At 37.9% G+C, this 20,765-nt stretch overlaps 1 protein-coding gene across 1 annotated transcript; it reads right to left on the reverse strand.

Annotated features, from left to right (window-relative positions):
* Positions 1 to 424: 424 nt before the first annotated feature.
* On the reverse strand, positions 425 to 20,709 carry LOC117332453 (putative phospholipase B-like 2). The gene is made up of 11 exons (XM_033891368.1): positions 20,506 to 20,709; positions 19,132 to 19,378; positions 17,925 to 18,031; positions 17,090 to 17,301; positions 15,551 to 15,642; positions 14,278 to 14,438; positions 13,006 to 13,098; positions 12,781 to 12,852; positions 10,900 to 11,052; positions 5,649 to 5,808; positions 425 to 3,141 (listed from the first exon to the last, which is right to left on the reverse strand). The coding sequence occupies exons 1-11, from the start codon at positions 20,691 to 20,693 to the stop codon at positions 2,950 to 2,952; spliced, it is 1,677 nt and encodes a 558-aa protein (XP_033747259.1). The 5' UTR covers positions 20,694 to 20,709; the 3' UTR covers positions 425 to 2,949.
* Positions 20,710 to 20,765: the final 56 nt, after the last annotated feature.

Raw genomic sequence — 20,765 nt, forward strand, 5'->3', positions numbered from 1 at the left:
AACGAGCGACCGCCGTCCCAAAATCACCTGTCGTTAGTCACATTAGACTGGTGGTCGCTATACAGAGGGTAGTTATATATCAAAATCTCACTGGGAATCTTAAAATCAGTTGTTATAGACAGGCAGTCGTTATAGACAGGCAGTCGTTATATACAGGTGGTCGTAAGAGCAGGTTTGACTGTACCATTACCAAAGGTTGTGGCAGGTTTTATCTCTAAATTCCAAAATATTCCATTTCTATCTCGGTAGTACCCTATCTGGGCTCCTGGTACTCAATTAGAATTCTCTGTATGTTGTATTTATTTCACTGATGTTTTTTTTTTTTTTTTAAGGAAATCATAAAAAAAATCAATAAATGCAGGATGGTGATTTAATATATATTTGTGTCTAAAATAACCAGAAAAAGATTTTTTTTAAATATGAGGTCACTTCGAGAATTTATTCATGTCAATAATAATTATATTAATAATATATATCATATAATAATGGGCCGACAGGGAAAGAGAAACAATTTTCCAATCATTCACAGATTTGTCTGACATTTTCTCTGTCACCCCTAATGTATGACGGGTAGTGACAGAAAGTATCAGATTATACGATGAGTCACCCCTAATGTATGACGGGTAGAGACAGAAAGTATCAGATTATACAATGAGTCACCCCTAATGTATGACGGGTAGTGACAGAAAGTATCAGATTATACAATGACGTCATGGCAACATTGTGTTTCATTACAATATGTTTTTGAGGCAAGCCCCGTGTTTGGCACCTTAAAAATCTTCCCTCAGAGATTGAGATATCTCTGTCACACATGCGATTCTGTTCAATGGGAAAAAATTAATTCATATTTGATTATTACACAATGTACAAATATCATTTATACACACAATCCCATCCTGAGGGTCATACACTCAACTTTTCAGGGAGTTTACAAGTATACATAGATGCATAGTCGTCTTGAAAGACCTTGGTCTATATAAATCTACACTACAATTATCAAATTTTTATATTGATAGATAAAACAATGGTAATATAGATTGATGGGAAAATCATAGCAGATTTAAAAGGAACAAAATTCACACCCACAACTGCATTTGCAGTAATTAGTCAATTAGAGGAATGTTAATTAATGTCAACATTGTTTAAATACAATCATCATCCAACTTCTTATCTGTAAACAAGCTGTGTACACTGAATTGTCCAAAGGTACACATTTATCTTAAATGGTCAAGTATGACCTTTGGCCTTACATCTTAATCTTGACCGATGACCACAAAATCTAATCAGGGCTAGAACTCATGATAGTGTGAGTTTACTAAGTGTAGGTTAAGTTTACTAAGTGTTGGTTAAGTTTACTAAGTGTAGGTTAAGTTTACTAAGTGTAGGTTAAGTTTACTAAGTGTAGACTAAGTTTACTAAGTGTAGACTAAGTTTACTAAGTGTAGGTTAAGTTTACTAAGTGTAGGTTAAGTTAACTAAGTGTAGGTTAAGTTTACTAAGTGTAGACTAAGTTTACTAAGTGTAGGTTAAGTTTACTAAGTGTAGGTTAAGTTTACTAAGTGTAGACTAAGTTTACTAAGTGTAGGTTAAGTTTACTAAGTGTAGGTTAAGTTTACTAAGTGTAGACTAAGTGTATGTTAAGTTTACTAAGTGTATGTTAAGTTTACTAAGTGTATGTTAAGTTTACTAAGTGTAGGTTAAGTTTACTAAGTGCAGGTTAAGTTTACTAAGTGTAGGTTAAGTTTACTAAGTGTAGACTAAGTGTAGGTTAAGTTTACTAAGTGTAGGTTAAGTTAACTAAGTGTAGGTTAAGTTTACTAAGTGTAGACTAAGTTTACTAAGTGTAGGTTAAGTTTACTAAGTGTAGGTTAAGTTTACTAAGTGTAGACTCAGTTTACTAAGTGTAGGTTAAGTTTACTAAGTGTAGGTTAAGTTTACTAAGTGTAGACTAAGTGTATGTTAAGTTTACTAAGTGTATGTTAAGTTTACTAAGTGTATGTTAAGTTTACTAAGTGTAGGTTAAGTTTACTAAGTGCAGGTTAAGTTTACTAAGTGTAGGTTAAGTTTACTAAGTGTAGACTAAGTGTAGGTTAAGTTTACTAAGTGTATGTTAAGTTTACTAAGTGTAGGTTAAGTTTACTAAGTGCAGGTTAAGTTTACTAAGTGTAGGTTAAGTTTACTAAGTGTAGACTAAGTTTACTAAGTGTAGGTTAAGTTTACTAAGTGTAGGTTAAGTTTACTAAGTGTTTGCTAAGTTTACTAAGTGTAGGTTAAGTTTACTAAGTGTAGGTTAAGTTTACTAAGTGTAGGTAAAGTTTAAGCTAAGTTTACTAAGTGTAGGTTAAGTTTAGGCTAAGTTTACTAAGTGTAGGTTAAGTTTAGGCTAAGTTTACTAAGTGAGGTTAAGTTTAGGCTAAGTTTACTAAGTGTAGGTTAAGTTTAGGCTAAGTTTACTAAGTGAGGTTAAGTTTAGGCTAAGTTTACTAAGTGTAGGTTAAGTTTACTGAATGAAGCTAAGTTTACTAAGTGTTATCTAAGTAATGAAGTGTAGGCTAAGTTTACTAGGTAACTAAGAGTATGTTAAGTTTACTGAATCATGCTAAGTTTACTAAGTGTAGGTTAAGTTTACTATGTGTAGACTAAGTTTACTAAGTGTAGACTAAGTAATGAAGTGTAGGCTATGTTTACTAAGTAACTAAGTGTTTTCTGTGTTTACTATTAAGAGTATGTTAAGTTTACTGAATGAGGCTAAGTTTACTAAGTGTAGGCTTAGATTACTGAGTGTGGGTGTGACAATTCATCATTATGCAAATCTAATTATTAAGTGTATCAAAATATATCTATTTACAATTTATACGTTTACAATATGGCCACAGCTGACACGATAACATGCTCCATGGATGTTCAATGTCTGAGACTTGTGGTCAGCATGGAATTGGGTCAACTAATTTAAGGATAAGACTTGTAGTTGATTGTGCCGTCAAACTTGATGGGGTCAAAGTTGAAGAGATCTGGATGACCGACGTGAGGACAGCCACTGGCAAAGTCAGCCTTACTCCACTGAAAAGGAGGCTGCTGGTCAGATGTGGGTCCACTGACCGTTACAAACGTGTGATCCTTAAACAGTCCAGCACTGGTCACCTAGGTCAAAGCAAAGATTTCAAATGAATCTTGGTCATTTCATCATGATTTCTTCCGAGTATAAGGTATTATGATGTCACATGTGAATTTGATGTAGAATTAATATCTTTACTTATCAGTAATTGTAAAACATCCAATATCATAACCCTGTGGTCCCGTATCATAACCCTGTGGTCCCGTATCTAAACCCTGTGGTCCCGTATCATAACCCTGCGGTCCCGCATCATAACCCTGTGGTCCCGTATCATAACCCTGTGGTCCCCTATGTAAACCCTGTGGTCCCGTATCTAAACCCTGTGATCCCGTATCATAACCCTGTGGTCACGTATCATAACCCTGTGGTCCTGTATCTAAACCCTGTGGTCCCGTATCATAACCCTATGGTCCCGTATCATAACCCTGCGGTCCCGTATCATAACCCTGTGGTCCCGTATCTAAGCCCTGTGATCCCGTATCATAACCCTGTGATCCCGTATCATAACCCTGTGGTCCCGTATCATAACCCTGTGGTCCATTATCATAACCCTGTGGTCCCGTATCATAACCCTGTGGTCCCGTATCATAACCCTGTGGTCCCGTATCATAACCCTGTGGTCCCGTATCATAACCCTGTGGTCCCGTATCTAAACCCTGTGGTCCCGTATCATAACCCTGTGGTCCCGTATCTAAACCCTGTGGCCCCGTATCATAACCCTGTGGTCCCGTATCTAAACCCTGTGGCCCCGTATCATAACCCTGTGGTTCGGTATCATAACCCTGTGGTGCCGTATCATAACCCTGTGATCCCGTATCATAACCCTGTGATCCCGTATCATAACCCTGTGGTCAAGTATCATAACCCTGTGGTCCCGTATCATAACCCTGGGACCCGTATCATAACCCTGTGGCCCCGTATCATAACCCTGTGGTCCCGTATCATAACCCTGTGGTCCCGTATCTAAACCCTGTGGTCCCGTATCATAACCCTGTGGTCCCGTATCTAAACCCTGTGGCCCCGTATCATAACCCTGTGGTCCCGTATCTAAACCCTGTGGCCCGTATCATAACCCTGTGGTCCGGTATCATAACCCTGTGGTGCCGTATCATAACCCTGTGGTCCCGTATCTAAACCCTGTGGTCCCGTATCATAACCCTGTGGTCCCGTATCTAAACCCTATGGTCCCGTATCTAAACCCTGTGATCCTGTATCATAACCCTGTGGTCCTGTATCATAGCCCTGTGGTCCCGTATCTAAACCCTGTGGTCCCGTATCATAACCCTGTGGTCCCGTATCATAACCCTGTGGTCCCGTATCATAACCCTGTGGTCCGGTATCATAACCCTGTGGTCCCATATCTAAACCCTGTGGTTTGCTATTCAGAAAAATAAATTAAGGATTTTAGCACGTTTGACCTCTGTGACCTTTTGCTATATCTGGCGACAATGAAATATTTCATGACCGGGAGGCCCGGTGGTGCAGTGGTGACTTCATTCCCCAATAGGATGTGAAAAGGTATTGGGTGACTTTCCCTACCACATGGGTTTTCTCCGGGTACTCCGTTTTCCTCCCACAGTAAGACCCCTGCGTCTCTCAAGAGTGATTAATATAATGTAACCCTGGTAAATACTAGCCGCAATATACCGCTCGGCTAGAGAGAATACATGTAACCCTGGTAAATACTAGCCGCAATATACCGCTCGGCTAGAGAGAATACATGTATCCCTGGTAAATACTAGCCGCAATATACCGCTCGGCTAGAGAGAATACATGTAACCCTGGTAAATACTAGCCGCAATATACCGCTCGGCTAGAGAGAATACATGTAACCCTGGTAAATACTAGCCGCAATATACCGCTCGGCTAGAGAGAATACATGTAACCCTGGTAAATACTAGCCGCAATATACCGCTCGGCTAGAGAGAATACATGTAACCCTGGTAAATACTAGCCGCAATATACCGCTCGGCTAGAGAGAATACATGTAACCCTGGTAAATACTAGCCGCAATATACCGCTCGGCTAGAGAGAATACATGTAACCCTGGTAAATACTAGCCACAATATACCGCTCGGCTAGAGAGAATACATGTAAACCTGGTAAATACTAGCCGCAATATACCGCTCGGCTAGAGAGATCTTCTCTTTAGCTCGATCGGTTGAGCTTAAGACTAGTAAGCCAGAGGTCCCGGGTTCGATCCCTAGCAGAGGCAGTGATTTTAATTTAATTCATCCTGTGCTCTGTTACATTGGCGCCCATGTAGGGACTCTGGGAAAATAATCAGGATTGCTCCACAAGCATCGCTGTTACCCCTGAAAACTTGAGGACGAGTTCTTTCCTGGAGGGGGAGTATGTAACCCTGGTAAATACTAGCCGCATTATACCGCTCGGCTAGAGAGATCTTCTCTTTAGCTCGATCGGTTGAGCATAAGACAAGTAAGCCGGAGGTTCGGGGTTCCATCCCTAGCTATAAGTTGGTGTAACTTGTATCGTAATTCCTGTAAAACAAATAAAGTTGACTTATAGATACCTTCATGTCTGTGCCTCCGTGTGACCTATGACCTAAGGCACCAATTGGATACGTGCCAGTCGCAGGATTCAGATCACTTCGAGCAGATATTGCATTCTCAGCACTGTAGGGTGGTGTGCAATTACACCGTGACAGAGGATCATGGGTAAAGTCGTTGTATCTAAAACAGAAAATTTTTTCAACAAAAAATAACTGTCTTGACGACAGTTCTGTTGCTTTTACTAACAGTCTGGGAGAACTTTAATGTCGATTTGATCAAACTGACTGGATGACATCTGTCAATAATCCCGATCGATCCGAGATACAACAATCTGATATTATTTTAGAGACAATTAAATGTTACGATATATGTTGATCTACTTATTACCATAAAAACTCGTAATTTCCGCACCAGTGTAATTTGCGCAGGTACTTTTTGGGGCTGAAAATGCTGGAAAAAACCTTCTGTATATTTTGTGCATGAAAAATTTTGACCAAAAACGATGTCGAGGAGGTCCCGAAAACGATGTATGAAAATGACACTAACACTGATTAGTACAAAACTTTGCTTAAGATCACTCTAACAAGAGATCCCAGAGGGATCTTGGCGCCCACCATTGAATGATCTTCATAGGTTCCATGTCAGATTGATCTTTTCTCTACTTTTCCCTTCATTTTACTAATCTGTGCAAATTGAGACATCCCTCCAGTACTTTTCAAACAAGGGAATCTTAGCTATATAAGAAATTTGAGATTTAACGATAATGGCTGTTTGTTTGCCAGGTTGTTTTCAGGACAGACTGGTCCAAAAATGCATAACGAGGCACCAAGGGGAACCTCCATATGAAATTTGAGAAAGATCCCTTCAGTACTTTCTCAGAAACAGCGATAACAAACTTCAATTGTCAAAATCCAAGATGGCTGCCTGTCGGCCATGTTATTTTCAGATTGGTCTCAAAATGCAATATGCATAACTAGGCACCAAGGGAAACTTACATATGAAATTTGAGAAAGATTCCTTAAATACTTTCTCAGAAATAGTGATAACAAACTTCAATTGTCAAAATCCAAGATGGCTGCCTGTCGGCCATGTTGTTTTCAGATTGGTCTCAAAACGCAATATGCATAACAAGGCACCAAGGGAAACTTACATATGAAATTTCAGAAAGATCCATTCAGTACTTTCTCAGAAATAGTGATAACAAACTTCAATTGTCAAAATCCAAGATGGCTGCCTGTCGGCCATGTTATTTTCAGATTGGTCTCAAAATGCAATATGCATAACTAGGCACCAAGGGAAACTTACATATGAAATTTCAGAAAGATCCCTTAAATATGTTCTCAGAAATAGTGATAAGAAACTTCAATTGTCAAAATCCAAGATGGCTGCCTGTCGGCCATGTTGTTTTCAGATTGGTCTCAAAACGCAATATGCATAACTAGGCACCAAGGGAAACCTACATATGAAATTTCAGAAAGATCCCTTAAATATGTTCTCAGAAATAGTGATAAGAAACTTCAATTGTCAAAATCCAAGATGGCTGCCTGTCGGCCATGTTGTTTTCAGATTGGTCTCAAAACGCAATATGCATAACTAGGCACCAAGGGAAACCTACATATGAAATTTCAGAAAGATCCCTTAAATACTTTCTCAGAAATAGTGATAACAAACTTCAATTGTCAAAATTCAAGATGGCTGCCTGTCGGCCATGTTATTTTCAGATTGGTCTCAAAACGCAATATGCATAACTTGGCACCAAGGGAAACCTACATATGAAATTTCAGAAAGATCCATTCAGTACATTCTCAGAAATAGCGATAACAAACTTCAATTGTCAAAATCCAAGATGGCTGCCTGTCGGCCATGTTGTTTTCGGATTGGTCTCAAAACGCAACATGCATAACTAGGCACCAAGGGAAACCTACATATGAAATTTCAGAAAGATCCATTCAGTACTTTCTCAGAAATAGTGATAACAAACTTCAATTGTCAAAATCCAAGATGGCTGCCTGTCGGCCATGTTGTTTACCGATTGGTCTCAAATCGCAATATGCATAACTAGGCACCAAGGGGAACCTATATATGAAATTTGAGAAAGATCCCTTCAGTACTTTCTCAGAAATAGCGATAACAAACTTCAATTGTCAAAATCCAAGATGGCTGCCTGTCGGCCATGTTATTTTCAGATTGGTCTCAAAATGCAATATGCATAACTAGGCACCAAGGGAAACTTACATATGAAATTTGAGAAAGATTCCTTAAATACTTTCTCAGAAATAGTGATAACAAACTTCAATTGTCAAAATCCAAGATGGCTGCCTGTCGGCCATGTTGTTTTCAGATTGGTCTCAAAACGCAATATGCATAACAAGGCACCAAGGGAAACTTACATATGAAATTTCAGAAAGATCCATTCAGTACTTTCTCAGAAATAGTGATAACAAACTTCAATTGTCAAAATCCAAGATGGCTGCCTGTCGGCCATGTTATTTTCAGATTGGTCTCAAAATGCAATATGCATAACTAGGCACCAAGGGAAACTTACATATGAAATTTCAGAAAGATCCCTTAAATATGTTCTCAGAAATAGTGATAAGAAACTTCAATTGTCAAAATCCAAGATGGCTGCCTGTCGGCCATGTTGTTTTCAGATTGGTCTCAAAACGCAATATGCATAACTAGGCACCAAGGGAAACCTACATATGAAATTTCAGAAAGATCCTTAAATACTTTCTCAGAAATAGTGATAACAAACTTCAATTGTCAAAATCCAAGATGGCTGCCTGTCGGCCATGTTATTTTCAGATTGGTCTCAAAACGCAATATGCATAACTTGGCACCAAGGGAAACCTACATATGAAATTTCAGAAAGATCCATTCAGTACATTCTCAGAAATAGCGATAACAAACTTCAATTGTCAAAATCCAAGATGGCTGCCTGTCGGCCATGTTGTTTTCGGATTGGTCTCAAAACGCAACATGCATAACTAGGCACCAAGGGAAACCTACATATAAAATTTCAGAAAGATCCATTCAGTACTTTCTCAGAAATAGTGATAACAAACTTCAATTGTCAAAATCCAAGATGGCTGCCTGTCGGCCATGTTGTTTACCGATTGGTCTCAAATCGCAATATGCATAACTAGGCACCAAGGGGAACCTATATATGAAATTTGAGAAAGATCCCTTCAGTACTTTCTCAGAAATAGCGATAACAAACTTCAATTGTCAAAATCCAAGATGGCTGCCTGTCGGCCATGTTATTTTCAGATTGGTCTCAAAATGCAATATGCATAACTAGGCACCAAGGGAAACTTACATATGAAATTTGAGAAAGATTCCTTAAATACTTTCTCAGAAATAGTGATAACAAACTTCAATTGTCAAAATCCAAGATGGCTGCCTGTCGGCCATGTTGTTTTCAGATTGGTCTCAAAACGCAATATGCATAACAAGGCACCAAGGGAAACTTACATATGAAATTTCAGAAAGATCCATTCAGTACTTTCTCAGAAATAGTGATAACAAACTTCAATTGTCAAAATCCAAGATGGCTGCCTGTCGGCCATGTTATTTTCAGATTGGTCTCAAAATGCAATATGCATAACTAGGCACCAAGGGAAACTTACATATGAAATTTCAGAAAGATCCCTTAAATATGTTCTCAGAAATAGTGATAAGAAACTTCAATTGTCAAAATCCAAGATGGCTGCCTGTCGGCCATGTTGTTTTCAGATTGGTCTCAAAACGCAATATGCATAACTAGGCACCAAGGGAAACCTACATATGAAATTTCAGAAAGATCCCTTAAATACTTTCTCAGAAATAGTGATAACAAACTTCAATTGTCAAAATTCAAGATGGCTGCCTGTCGGCCATGTTATTTTCAGATTGGTCTCAAAACGCAATATGCATAACATGGCACCAAGGGAAACCTACATATGAAATTTCAGAAAGATCCATTCAGTACATTCTCAGAAATAGCGATAACAAACTTCAATTGTCAAAATCCAAGATGGCTGCCTGTCGGCCATGTTGTTTTCGGATTGGTCTCAAAACGCAACATGCATAACTAGGCACCAAGGGAAACCTACATATAAAATTTCAGAAAGATCCATTCAGTACTTTCTCAGAAATAGTGATAACAAACTTCAATTGTCAAAATCCAAGATGGCTGCCTGTCGGCCATGTTGTTTACCGATTGGTCTCAAATCGCAATATGCATAACTAGGCACCAAGGGGAACCTATATATGAAATTTGAGAAAGATCCCTTCAGTACTTTCTCAGAAATAGCGATAACAAACTTCAATTGTCAAAATCCAAGATGGCTGCCTGTCGGCCATGTTTTTATCCGATTGGTCTCAAAACGCAATATGCATAACTAGGCACCAAGGGGAACCTTCATATGAAATTTGAGAAGGATCCCTTCAGTACTTTCTCAGAAATAGCGATAACAAACTTCAATTGTCAAAATCCAAGATGGCTGCCTGTCGGCCATGTTGTTTTAAGATTGGTCTCAAAACGCAATATGCATAACTAGGCACCAAGGGGAACCTACATATGAAATTTGAGAAAGATCCCTTCAGTACTTTCTGAGAAATAGCGATAACAAGAATTGTTTACGGACGGACGGACGGACGGACCACGGACCACGGACGCAGGGCGATTTGAATAGCCCACCATCTGATGATGGTGGGCTAATAAATACTTGATAATAATCTCACTATTTTGTATTTGTAATGAGGAAATAGCAAAATTGCGTCTTGTTTATTTTCATATATTTAATTTTTCTTTGTTTTCATGGTAAATACTCAAATGTGATTGGTCGAAAAATTCTTTTCATTCTTCTATGAAAGAAATTCCAAGAATGGCACGAAAAATGTGACGTCACAATATGACAATTGACGTTGCGCATTGATTTGAGAAAAAGAATCCCATTTAAAACCAGTAAAATTGTATATAAAACATGTTTTAAATTAGAAAATCATTTTCAAAAATTAATTATAAGCGTTGATGTCAATTTTTTTTTAGTTTCGTTGTGGTATGAAACAAATTTTGTCCTATGCTGTGCGGATTCCTTCAGTTTGCAAACAAAATTTGTTTCATATCCCGATGAAACTAAAAAAAATGACATCAATGCTTAAAACGATTTTGATTTTGACCTCAAGAGCTAATTAAACACTGAAATTGAATTTTTTTACTGATAATGTGGAAACAAAGTATGGATATACAGACAGTCATGGTGGACTGAATGTTTCATTTTTATTTACCTCATCAATTTGATCATGGAGTCTAGATCCGATACCTTGCCATGGTCACGACTGAAGATGAGAGCTCGTGGGGTTTTGTCCCAGGTAAACCAGTCGCCGTATTTCTTCACCATGGCCGGCATTCCACTATCGTTAAAAACGGCAGGAAAGTACCTACAACATAAGTAATCCCCGAAAACTTTGACAATGACGTAAGGACACAGATATTGTAGGAGGAGGGACAATGACGTAAGGACACAGATATTGTAGGAGGAGGGACAATGACGTAAGGACACAGATATTGTAGGAGGGGGGACAATGACGTAAGGACACAGATATTGTAGGAGGGGGGACAATGACGTAAGGACACAGATATAGTAGGAGGGGGGACAATGACGTAAGGACACAGATATTGTAGGAGGGGGGACAATGACGTAAGGACACAGATATTGTAGGAGGGGGGACAATGACGTAAGGACACAGATATTGTAGGAGGAGGGACAATGACGTAAGGACACAGATATTGTAGGAGGGGGGACAATGACGTAAGGACACAGATATTGTAGGAGGGGGGACAATGACGTAAGGACACAGATATTGTAGGAGGGGGGACAATGACGTAAGGACACAGATATTGTAGGAGGGGGGACAATGACGTAAGGACACAGATATTGTAGGAGGGGGGACAATGACGTAAGGACACAGATATTGTAGGAGGAGGGACAATGACGTAAGGACACAGATATTGTAGGAGGGGGGACAATGACGTAAGGACACAGATATTGTAGGAGGGGGGACAATGACGTAAGGACACAGATATTGTAGGATGGGGGACAATTATGTGAGGACACAGATATTGTAGGAGGGGGGACAATTATGTAAGGACACAGATATTGTAGGAGGGGGGACAATTATGTAAGGACACAGATATTGTAGGAGGGGGGACAATGACGTAAGGACACAGATATTGTAGGAGGGGGGACAATGACGTAAGGACACAGATATTGTAGGAGGGGGGACAATGACGTAAGGACACAGATATTGTAGGAGGGGGGACAATGACGTAAGGACACAGATATTGTAGGAGGGGGGACAATGACGTAAGGACACAGATATTGTAGGAGGGGGGACAATGACGTAAGGACACAGATATTGTAGGAGGGGGGACAATGACGTAAGGACACAGATATTGTAGGAGGGGGGACAATGACGTAAGGACACAGATATTGTAGGAGGGGGGACAATGACGTAAGGACACAGATATTGTAGGATGGGGGACAATGACGTAAGGACACAGATATTGTAGGAGGGGGGACAATGACGTAAGGACACAGATATTGTAGGAGGGGGGACAATGACGTAAGGACACAGATATTGTAGGAGGGGGGACAATGACGTAAGGACACAGATATTGTAGGAGGGGGGACAATGACGTAAGGACACAGATATTGTAGGAGGAGGGACAATGACGTAAGGACACAGATAATGTAGGAGGGGGGACAATGACGTAAGGACACAGATATTGTAGGAGGAGGGACAATGACGTAAGGACACAGATATTGTAGGAGGGGGGACAATGACGTAAGGACACAGATATTGTAGGAGGAGGGACAATGACGTAAGGACACAGATATTGTAGGAGCGGGGACAATGACGTAAGGACACAGATATTGTAGGAGGAGGGACAATGACGTAAGGACACAGATATTGTAGGAGGGGGGACAATGACGTAAGGACACAGATATTGTAGGAGGAGGGACGGTCCCTTGATACTCCGGTCTAAATGAAGTCAAACTTGAGGATGGTGATTATAACAGATGGCATATATACAAACACAGAGGGCAGGTCTCCCATCTTAAGAAAGTCTATTACAAATTGTACTCTAGCAAGTTTGATACTTACGGTACGTTGTAACTCGCCCAGTAAGTTTCATTTAGAAGTCGTCCGGTCAAGTCATCGAATACAATCAGTCCACTGTGATATGTAAAAAAAAAAAAAAAAAAATTCAAAACATTTGTATTTCTTAATACAAAATATCATAATGCGATGATTAAAATTCAGGCACCTTAAATTGTGCCGGAAAAAATATCTGAGGTGTCATTTCTAAGAAAACAATTTTTTACTTACGGAATTTGTTCAAGAACATAAAGCAATCCCTTGACATCTGTTTTCCCAGGCACAAACTGTTTGTAGTCCACGATCATCCACTGGTTGTTATAACTACAACAGCAAAAAAGGTTTTTATCATTTATGTGAATTTCCCTATTGAGCCCCACCCTCTCTGGGGTTCAGGACCCTCCATTTAGTCCTATAGTATATTCACACCAATCATAGGACCAAAAGAAAGATTTTTAAAATTCCTGAATTTCCCCTATTTAGCCCCACCCTCTGTCACTAAGATGGCGAGACTAATTATATTTCACGTCTATTTCCCTTCTTGGGCCCCACCCCTCTGAAGTGTGTTTAGATGAGTTTTATTTCCATTCACCTACGGATACTACAGACTAAATTTGGTCAAAGTAAATTCAGGCATACTTGACTAGTAGCTTTTTGAAGAGTTGATGGACAGATGACTGGCACTAAACTATGACATAAGCTCACAATTCTTTGGATCAGGTGAGCTACAGATGCTGTCATGGGGAATAAATATTGGCCAGATCCTGAAAATAAAAATGTAGTGGGGTGACCATTTCAGGAAGCTCTGAAGACTATTAAGTGGAAAAACACATGTCTGTAATGTCCATTATCCTACAGAGCTCATCATCACAATAAACACTTGGTCAACCTGAATACATAGTATGTAGCTTAGCTATAACTAAAAGGTGAATAATACATGGGGAAAAAAACCTTTCATAGAAGGCAGCATATGGTATAAAATAACATGACAGAGGTGATGACAAAATGCATGAATCAATTCTTTCTGTCTATTGATCAAAAAGAGTACTCTGTATTCAAGTTATATATATATATATATATATACAGTCTGTGTATGTAAGTGTGTGTGTAAGTTGTCTTTGTTTCCTTCTGTATCATGTAATAACTTTATGTGGAAAATCTGAATAAAAATGTCAAAAGTAAAAAAAAAAAAAAAAAAGGCACACGGGAAAGAAAATATCAGTATACTGCAATCGTACACATTTCAGCGGTAATCTTATTTTAGTGCTTTTCTTGCTATAAGCATTCCGCAAAATTATGATTGCATTTTCTATACACTGCTTCTAATTAATAAAATAATTTTGGCACTCCAATTCATCAAAGAGCTAATCTGTTAAAATTCGGAAATGTGCTAAAATTTGATTGTGCCAAATAACACACAGTATCTTCATATAATTTGCTCAGAAATCTTCGTAAGAATTGATGTTAAGCCTTAGAAGCATGCCTTGTCAAGCTTATACCTACGTGCCACTGTTTCTTTGACTGAAGATCTCGCCCCATTCCTTGCCCACGCTAGCTAAGCGGTTGGCGACCATTGCCCTGATGGCCTCCGGAACACTGTCTTTAGGATTGACATAGAACCATATTTTGTCGTTGGAGTTCCCAATGGTTGTCTCCATGCTTACCTACTCACAAAAAATCATAAAGTTTTAGTTTTTGTCTTGGATGCGATGGAATTGCAAAGCATAACATTGGCGATACTTTTCTGGCAGTGGCGGTGGCAGCGTCGATATTTCTGTTAAATATCTCTCAGAGTACATAAGCTTTCACAATGGCACCTGGAATATATGTGTAAAGTTTGTGTACAACCATCCAAAATCACATTTCAGATTCAGAATTTCAACTAAAATTTAATGTTAATTGGACTTTGTTAATTAATTGGGCCACATTAAAGTTTTCCTTTTAGCTCCAGATTGATCTAAATTTCTATCTAAGTACTATTACAGTACATAATCTACCATAATGGCTCCTGGAAATATACTTGTATCTATATATAAATATCCCAAACACATTTCATATTCAAGATTTTAACAAAAATTCACAGTTAATTGGACTTTGTTCATTAATTGGACTACGTTAAAGTTTTTCCATTAGCTTGGGGTTAAAGCTATGTGCAGTCATTACCAAGACTGAATTATACTTTTATCTATGTATGGGGATCCCTCCACACATTTCAGATTTTGAATTTCACCTCCAGTTAACCGTTAATTGGATTTAATTAATTGTACAATGTTAAAGTTGAGCTTATTTTCTCATTTATTATATTTGGAGAAATACATTGTAGCAACAAAATCTTTTAAATATTTTTCGGGTTATTAGAAAAATAAATTTTAATAAATACCACGTGTTGGCTTAATCTATAAAATATGTTGAAGAGGAAACATGCAAGATATGATAATGTGTAATTCTTGTTTATTAAAGTGAACCCTGAATGATTTTTGGACATTAGAAACTATCGAAAACTGCCTTCTCTGTTTCGAGATAAAAGCCTTCAAAACTGGCTATTTGTGCCTGACTGTCATAAGTACTGTCACTATAAATAGATTTTGGGCTGTGGCGTCATGAGTATAGTTATGTGATTGGTGTTATGACACTGATAACAGGATGTTATGTGATGGGTGTTATGACACTGATAACAGGGTAGTTATGTGATGGGTGTTATGACACTGATAACAGGGTAGTTATGTGATGGGTGTTATGACACTGATAACAGGGTAGTATTTTGATGAATACACACCAGCCCAGAACTGATGAGGTAGTAATCGTCCCCGGACATCAATGATCCTGGATACGAGGAAAAACTCATCACACGTCCAGGCACAGTTTTACCTGCCAACAGAAAATTGTCTGCCAATGAAAACAGTCGTATCATTTCCAACACTATGGTAAAGATAATGCTTCACTGACAGTCATTAATATACGTGTTCCAAGTCAGGATCTTAGATATTCTGGTGAGATATATACATTGTACATGTCCAGTTTTCAAGAAATGACTCTCAAAAATATTAAATTAATAAATTAAAAACAATACCCTATATTGCTTTGTTTTTACTCTCATAATCGTAATTAAGAGATACAGATCGTTTATTATCCTACTGATAATAATTACTTTTTAACATACGAAAACAGCATTTCTTGTAAAATATTCAATGTAAAAGAAACTTTCATATTTTTTTGTCCAGTACACATTACATAGTTATATCAATTAAAATGAATGATGTTCCTGTGGGGATACTTCTGTACCCTAAACCCTTTACGTTTAATATTGATTGACTTTAACCAAGATGACTTAAAATTCAACCTGTAAGGGGAAATAACTACCTTAACAGACAAGTGATATTTATATGGAGACACAGATAAAGGGAGATAACCACTTCAAGAGTTTAAAAAAAAGAGAGATAACTATCTCGAGATATGGAAAGGGAGATAATTACCTAGAGAAGTAGAAAGGGATATAATTGCCTTGAGATATAGAAAGGGAGATAATTACCTCGAGATGTAGAAAGGGAGACAATTATCTCGAGATGTAGAAAGGGAGATAATTACCTCGAGATGTAGAAAGGGATATAATTATCTTGAGAGATGTGGAAAGGGAGATGATTATCTTGAGATGTACAGGGACATAATTGCCTTGTGATGTAGAAAGAGAGATAATTACCTTGAGATATAGAAAGGGAGATAATTATCTTGAGAAGTAGAAAGGTATATAAATATCTTGAGAGATGAAGAAAGGGAAATGATTATCTTGAGATGTAGAAAGGGACATAATTACCTTGAGATATAGAAAGGGAGAAAATTATCTCGAGATGTAGAAAGGGACATAATTATCTTGAGAGATGTAGAAAGGGAGATAATTATATTGAGATGTAAAAAGGGAGATAATTACCTTGTGACGTAGAAAGAGATAATTCACTAGGGATATAGAAAGGGAGATAATTATCTCGAGATGTAGAAAGGGAGATAATTATCTTACATTGTAGAAAGGGAGATAATTATCTTACATTATAGAAAGGAAGATAATACTCCGCATTGTAGAATGGGAGATAATTACTCTGCATTGAGGCAAGGGAGATGATTACCTTTAGATATGGAAAGGGAGATAACTACCTTGAGATATAGAAAGGGAGATAACTACCTTGAGATATAGAAAGGGAGATAACTACCTTGAGATATAGAAAGGGAGATAACTACCTTTATATTATGGAAAGGGAGATAACTACCTTGAGACGTAGAAAGGGAGATAATTATCTCGAGATGTAGAAAGGGAGACAACTACCTTGCGAGATGTGGAAAGAGAAGTCATATTTCTTGAGGACTCTCAGCATGCTCATATAACTGCTCCAGGTGTCGTGGCTTACGAATAGGTCCTTGGCACCTGGGAGGAGTTTGACGAGTGCAGAACAAGACCCTGATCCAAAAACACGAGACTTCGTCGTTTTGTTGAGAGCCTCCTCTAAGTCCTCTAGATCACCGCCGATTTGCATAAAACTTGAAAAGAGAGGAAAATTAATTCAGTACATGTATTATAGCAAATTTCCAAAATTTCTACAGTATATCTCTGCTAACATGAAATTAACGAGTATAACTCTGCTCACATAATATTATAAATTATATCTCTGCTAACATAACATTCACAAGGGACCCACACCCTTCATTTATACAACATTTCATCTCCTTTGCCCTGTAATGCTCCTGAAAAAAATTCATCAAAATTAATTCAATCCAGGGAATCAGCGTCACCATTTATGCAAAATCTGTTTCACCCCCAAGGAATTTTCTGATCAAATTTGGTTAAAATCTATTCAGAACTTTATGACAAGTAGTGATTTAAAGGATTTGCTTCTATTTCCCCTATTGGGCCCTGCCCCTCTGGTCCCAGGGGGTTCAGAGTCATCATTTATGCAAAATCTGTTCTCCTTCCCCAAAGGATCTTTCTGACTAAATTTGGTTCAAATCCATTCAAGACTTTTCGATAAGTAGCAATTAGAGGCAAATATTGATGGACGATTGAAGGACGGACAGACGGATGACAGACGGGGGTTGTAAGGGCGGGTGTATGTGTATGTGTGTGTACTCTACCAGATTTCTGGTTACATTTTGTGTCCACTTACTACATTCCCATGGGGTCAACCTTGGTTGTTGGCTGTCCTGTCACATGTAACTGGGGGAAAAAGTAGCCACTGGAAAGGCCACTCACTTGTACCAGGAACAGCTTTACCTGTAAACATACAGCTTCACCTGTAAACATACAGCTTTACCTGTAAACATACAGCTTTACCTGTAAATATACAGCTTTACATGTAAACATACAGCTTTACCTGTAAATATACAGCTTTACCTGTAAACATACTGCTTTTCCTGTAAACATACAGCTTTACCTGTAAACATACATCTTTACCTGTAAATATACAGCTTTACCTGTAAACATACAGCTTTACCTGTAAATATACAGCTTTACCTGTAAACATACTGCTTTTCCTGTAAACATACAGCTTTACCTGTAAACATACTGCTTTTCCTGTAAACATACAGCTTTACCTGTAAACATACAGCTTTACCTGTAAATATACAGCTTTACCTGTAAACATACAGCTTTACCTGTAAATATGCAGCTTTACCTGTAAACATACAGCTTTACCTGTAAATATACAGCTTTACCTGTAAACATACATCTTTACCTGTAAATATACAGCTTTACCTGTAAACATACAGCTTTACCTGTAAATATACAGCTTTACCTGTAACATACAGCTTTACCTGTAAATATACAGCTTTACCTGTAAACATACAGCTTTACCTGTAAATATACAGCTTTACCTGTAAACATACAGCTTTACCTGTAAACATACATCTTTACCTGTAAATATACAGCTTTACCTGTAAACATACTGCTTTTCCTGTAAACATACAGCTTTACCTGTAACATACATCTTTACCTGTAAATATACAGCTTTACCTGTAAACATACAGCTTTACCTGTAAACATACATCTTTACCTGTAAATATACAGCTTTACTTATTTCTGTACAAATCTCTAAATAACAGCGAGCACCTATAACAGGTCTTGAAATACAGAAACAAATTTGTCTATTCTATTCAATAAACAATTTCATTTTTCAATCTTTAAAAACAGACAACAAAACTTTGCAACTGGAAAAGATCTATCCAAACATTCCAGTATTCCAAACATTACATGATTCCAGTATTCCAAACATTACATGATTCCAGCTTTCCAAACATTACATGATTCCAGTTTTCCAAACATTACATGATTCCAGTTTTCCAAACATTACCTGATTCCAGTATTCCAAACATTACCTGATTCCAGTACGGATCAGAGTTGGATTTACTGATCATCATATTCATCCAGTCCAGGTTTTGTTGGAGGTATGTTTGTAGACGTGAACAGTAAGCGGTATAGGGTTCACTACAGTAGCCTTCTATGGTATTGTACCATTGCATCTTAATAAAGTCTGCAGTCAGGTAGCCTTCCACTAATCCAGCCGCATATGCCTGAACTTCATCATCGTAATCTTCTGATGTCGTAACCTCCAACAGGGACCATCTGTCATTAGGAAATTATTTTAGTATATAGTATCAAATGTGTCCTTGAATCTAACAATCAACTTGTTTATATTTACAGTCAAGTTTGTCTTGGTAACACTTTTATTATCAGACATCGATCATGACTGTCCTACATCGCCAATGAAAGGATTACAAGGCACTCATCATAAGTTTCTCGCTTTGTCATCCTCTAACATTGTTGGAGTCAAGGTAGAGCAAAGGGATATCGTGCCAGAGACCCTGGTTTCATTCCTGGCACTTGGCAGGAATTGAATTGTCCCTGTTAGCTGTGCCGAGATAAAAAATATGTCCACTGTGTAGAAAAATGGACCTACATGGACCTGACCAACTTCAACAATTTGAAGGGGAAATGCTGGAGAGGAGCAGAAAAGAAAAAGATTTCTTTTTAAATTTATTGATTAGTAATACATGATTTTTACTGATCATTATAGAGACAAACTCCTGACTGACATGCAGCTGTCTAGTGGACTCATCTGCACTTTTTTACATATGGGTAATTATTTATATACAATGTATAGTCTGGTGCATTTGAGTAATAATTACTACTTTGAAAAATAAATAATCTTTTTAACATGGCCCAATAACCAATGTGACATTGTGTATATTTGCACAAGAGCTGTTAATTTCTGTTATCTAACTTTGTGCTAAAATTACAGTTATATTATATATCACTGACGTTTAATTGTTCTCCATTGACTACCTAGTCATGTACATGTAGTGTACGTGTATTAATTAGCCATTGGGAGCATTTTAATGCAAATGTCACAGGTGTAAATTAACTGTGTTCTATAGTTAGCCACATTATAATCAATGGAGGTCACAGATGAAGTTTGTTAATTTAACAAAAACAAACAAACAAACAAACAAACAAAAGACAACTGAATTATTCCCTGTTTGTAGTGCTACTGCTATGCTACAATGTTGTTTTGGTCACGGGGTCATGTTAAAACGATGACGCCCCTTTTTATATGTATAAAAAATGTATATCTTTCTATTTCAAATCATCCTGCATGTGAGTAACTTTTTTATTACTCAAAGTAGTAACTGTTTCTCAAATGCAGGACTATTATATTGTATGCGAGGTTGTGTCCAACCTCTTTTACTTACCCAGTATTATTTACTTCATTGCGAAACACTCCTTTAGCTACAAAGTTATCCGGATTGGTGTTGTCGACAATTGTGTATTTGTTGTTGTCATACGATATATATGCCACGGAGGGAGCTGAGTGTTCTCTGCCATTGCACAGAGCAACGAAAATCAGACAAGAGGAAACCAAAACTAGGATGGCCGCCATTTTGAACAATCACATGACCCATCATGTGTGCGTTCGGATTCATCGTGACTTACCCATACTAACCAAGCTGAA

The sequence above is a fragment of the Pecten maximus genome, chromosome 8, assembly GCF_902652985.1.
Source record: "Pecten maximus chromosome 8, xPecMax1.1, whole genome shotgun sequence".
Taxonomy (NCBI): Eukaryota; Metazoa; Mollusca; class Bivalvia; order Pectinida; family Pectinidae; genus Pecten; species Pecten maximus.

What these genes read in the sequence shown, in the direction of transcription:
- LOC117332453 (XM_033891368.1), bottom strand. Translation starts at nt 20,693, where the DNA reads ATGGCGGCCATCCTAGTTTTGGTTTCCTCTTGTCTGATTTTCGTTGCT. An exon ending in CTCTTTCCACATCTCGCAAG is followed by an intron (nt 15,643 to 17,089) that starts GTAGTTGTCTCC and finishes TTCTGTTGGCAG; the next exon opens with GTAAAACTGTGCCTGGACGT. An exon ending in TATGTTCTTGAACAAATTCC is followed by an intron (nt 12,853 to 13,005) that starts GTAAGTAAAAAA and finishes TACATATCACAG; the next exon opens with TGGACTGATTGTATTCGATG.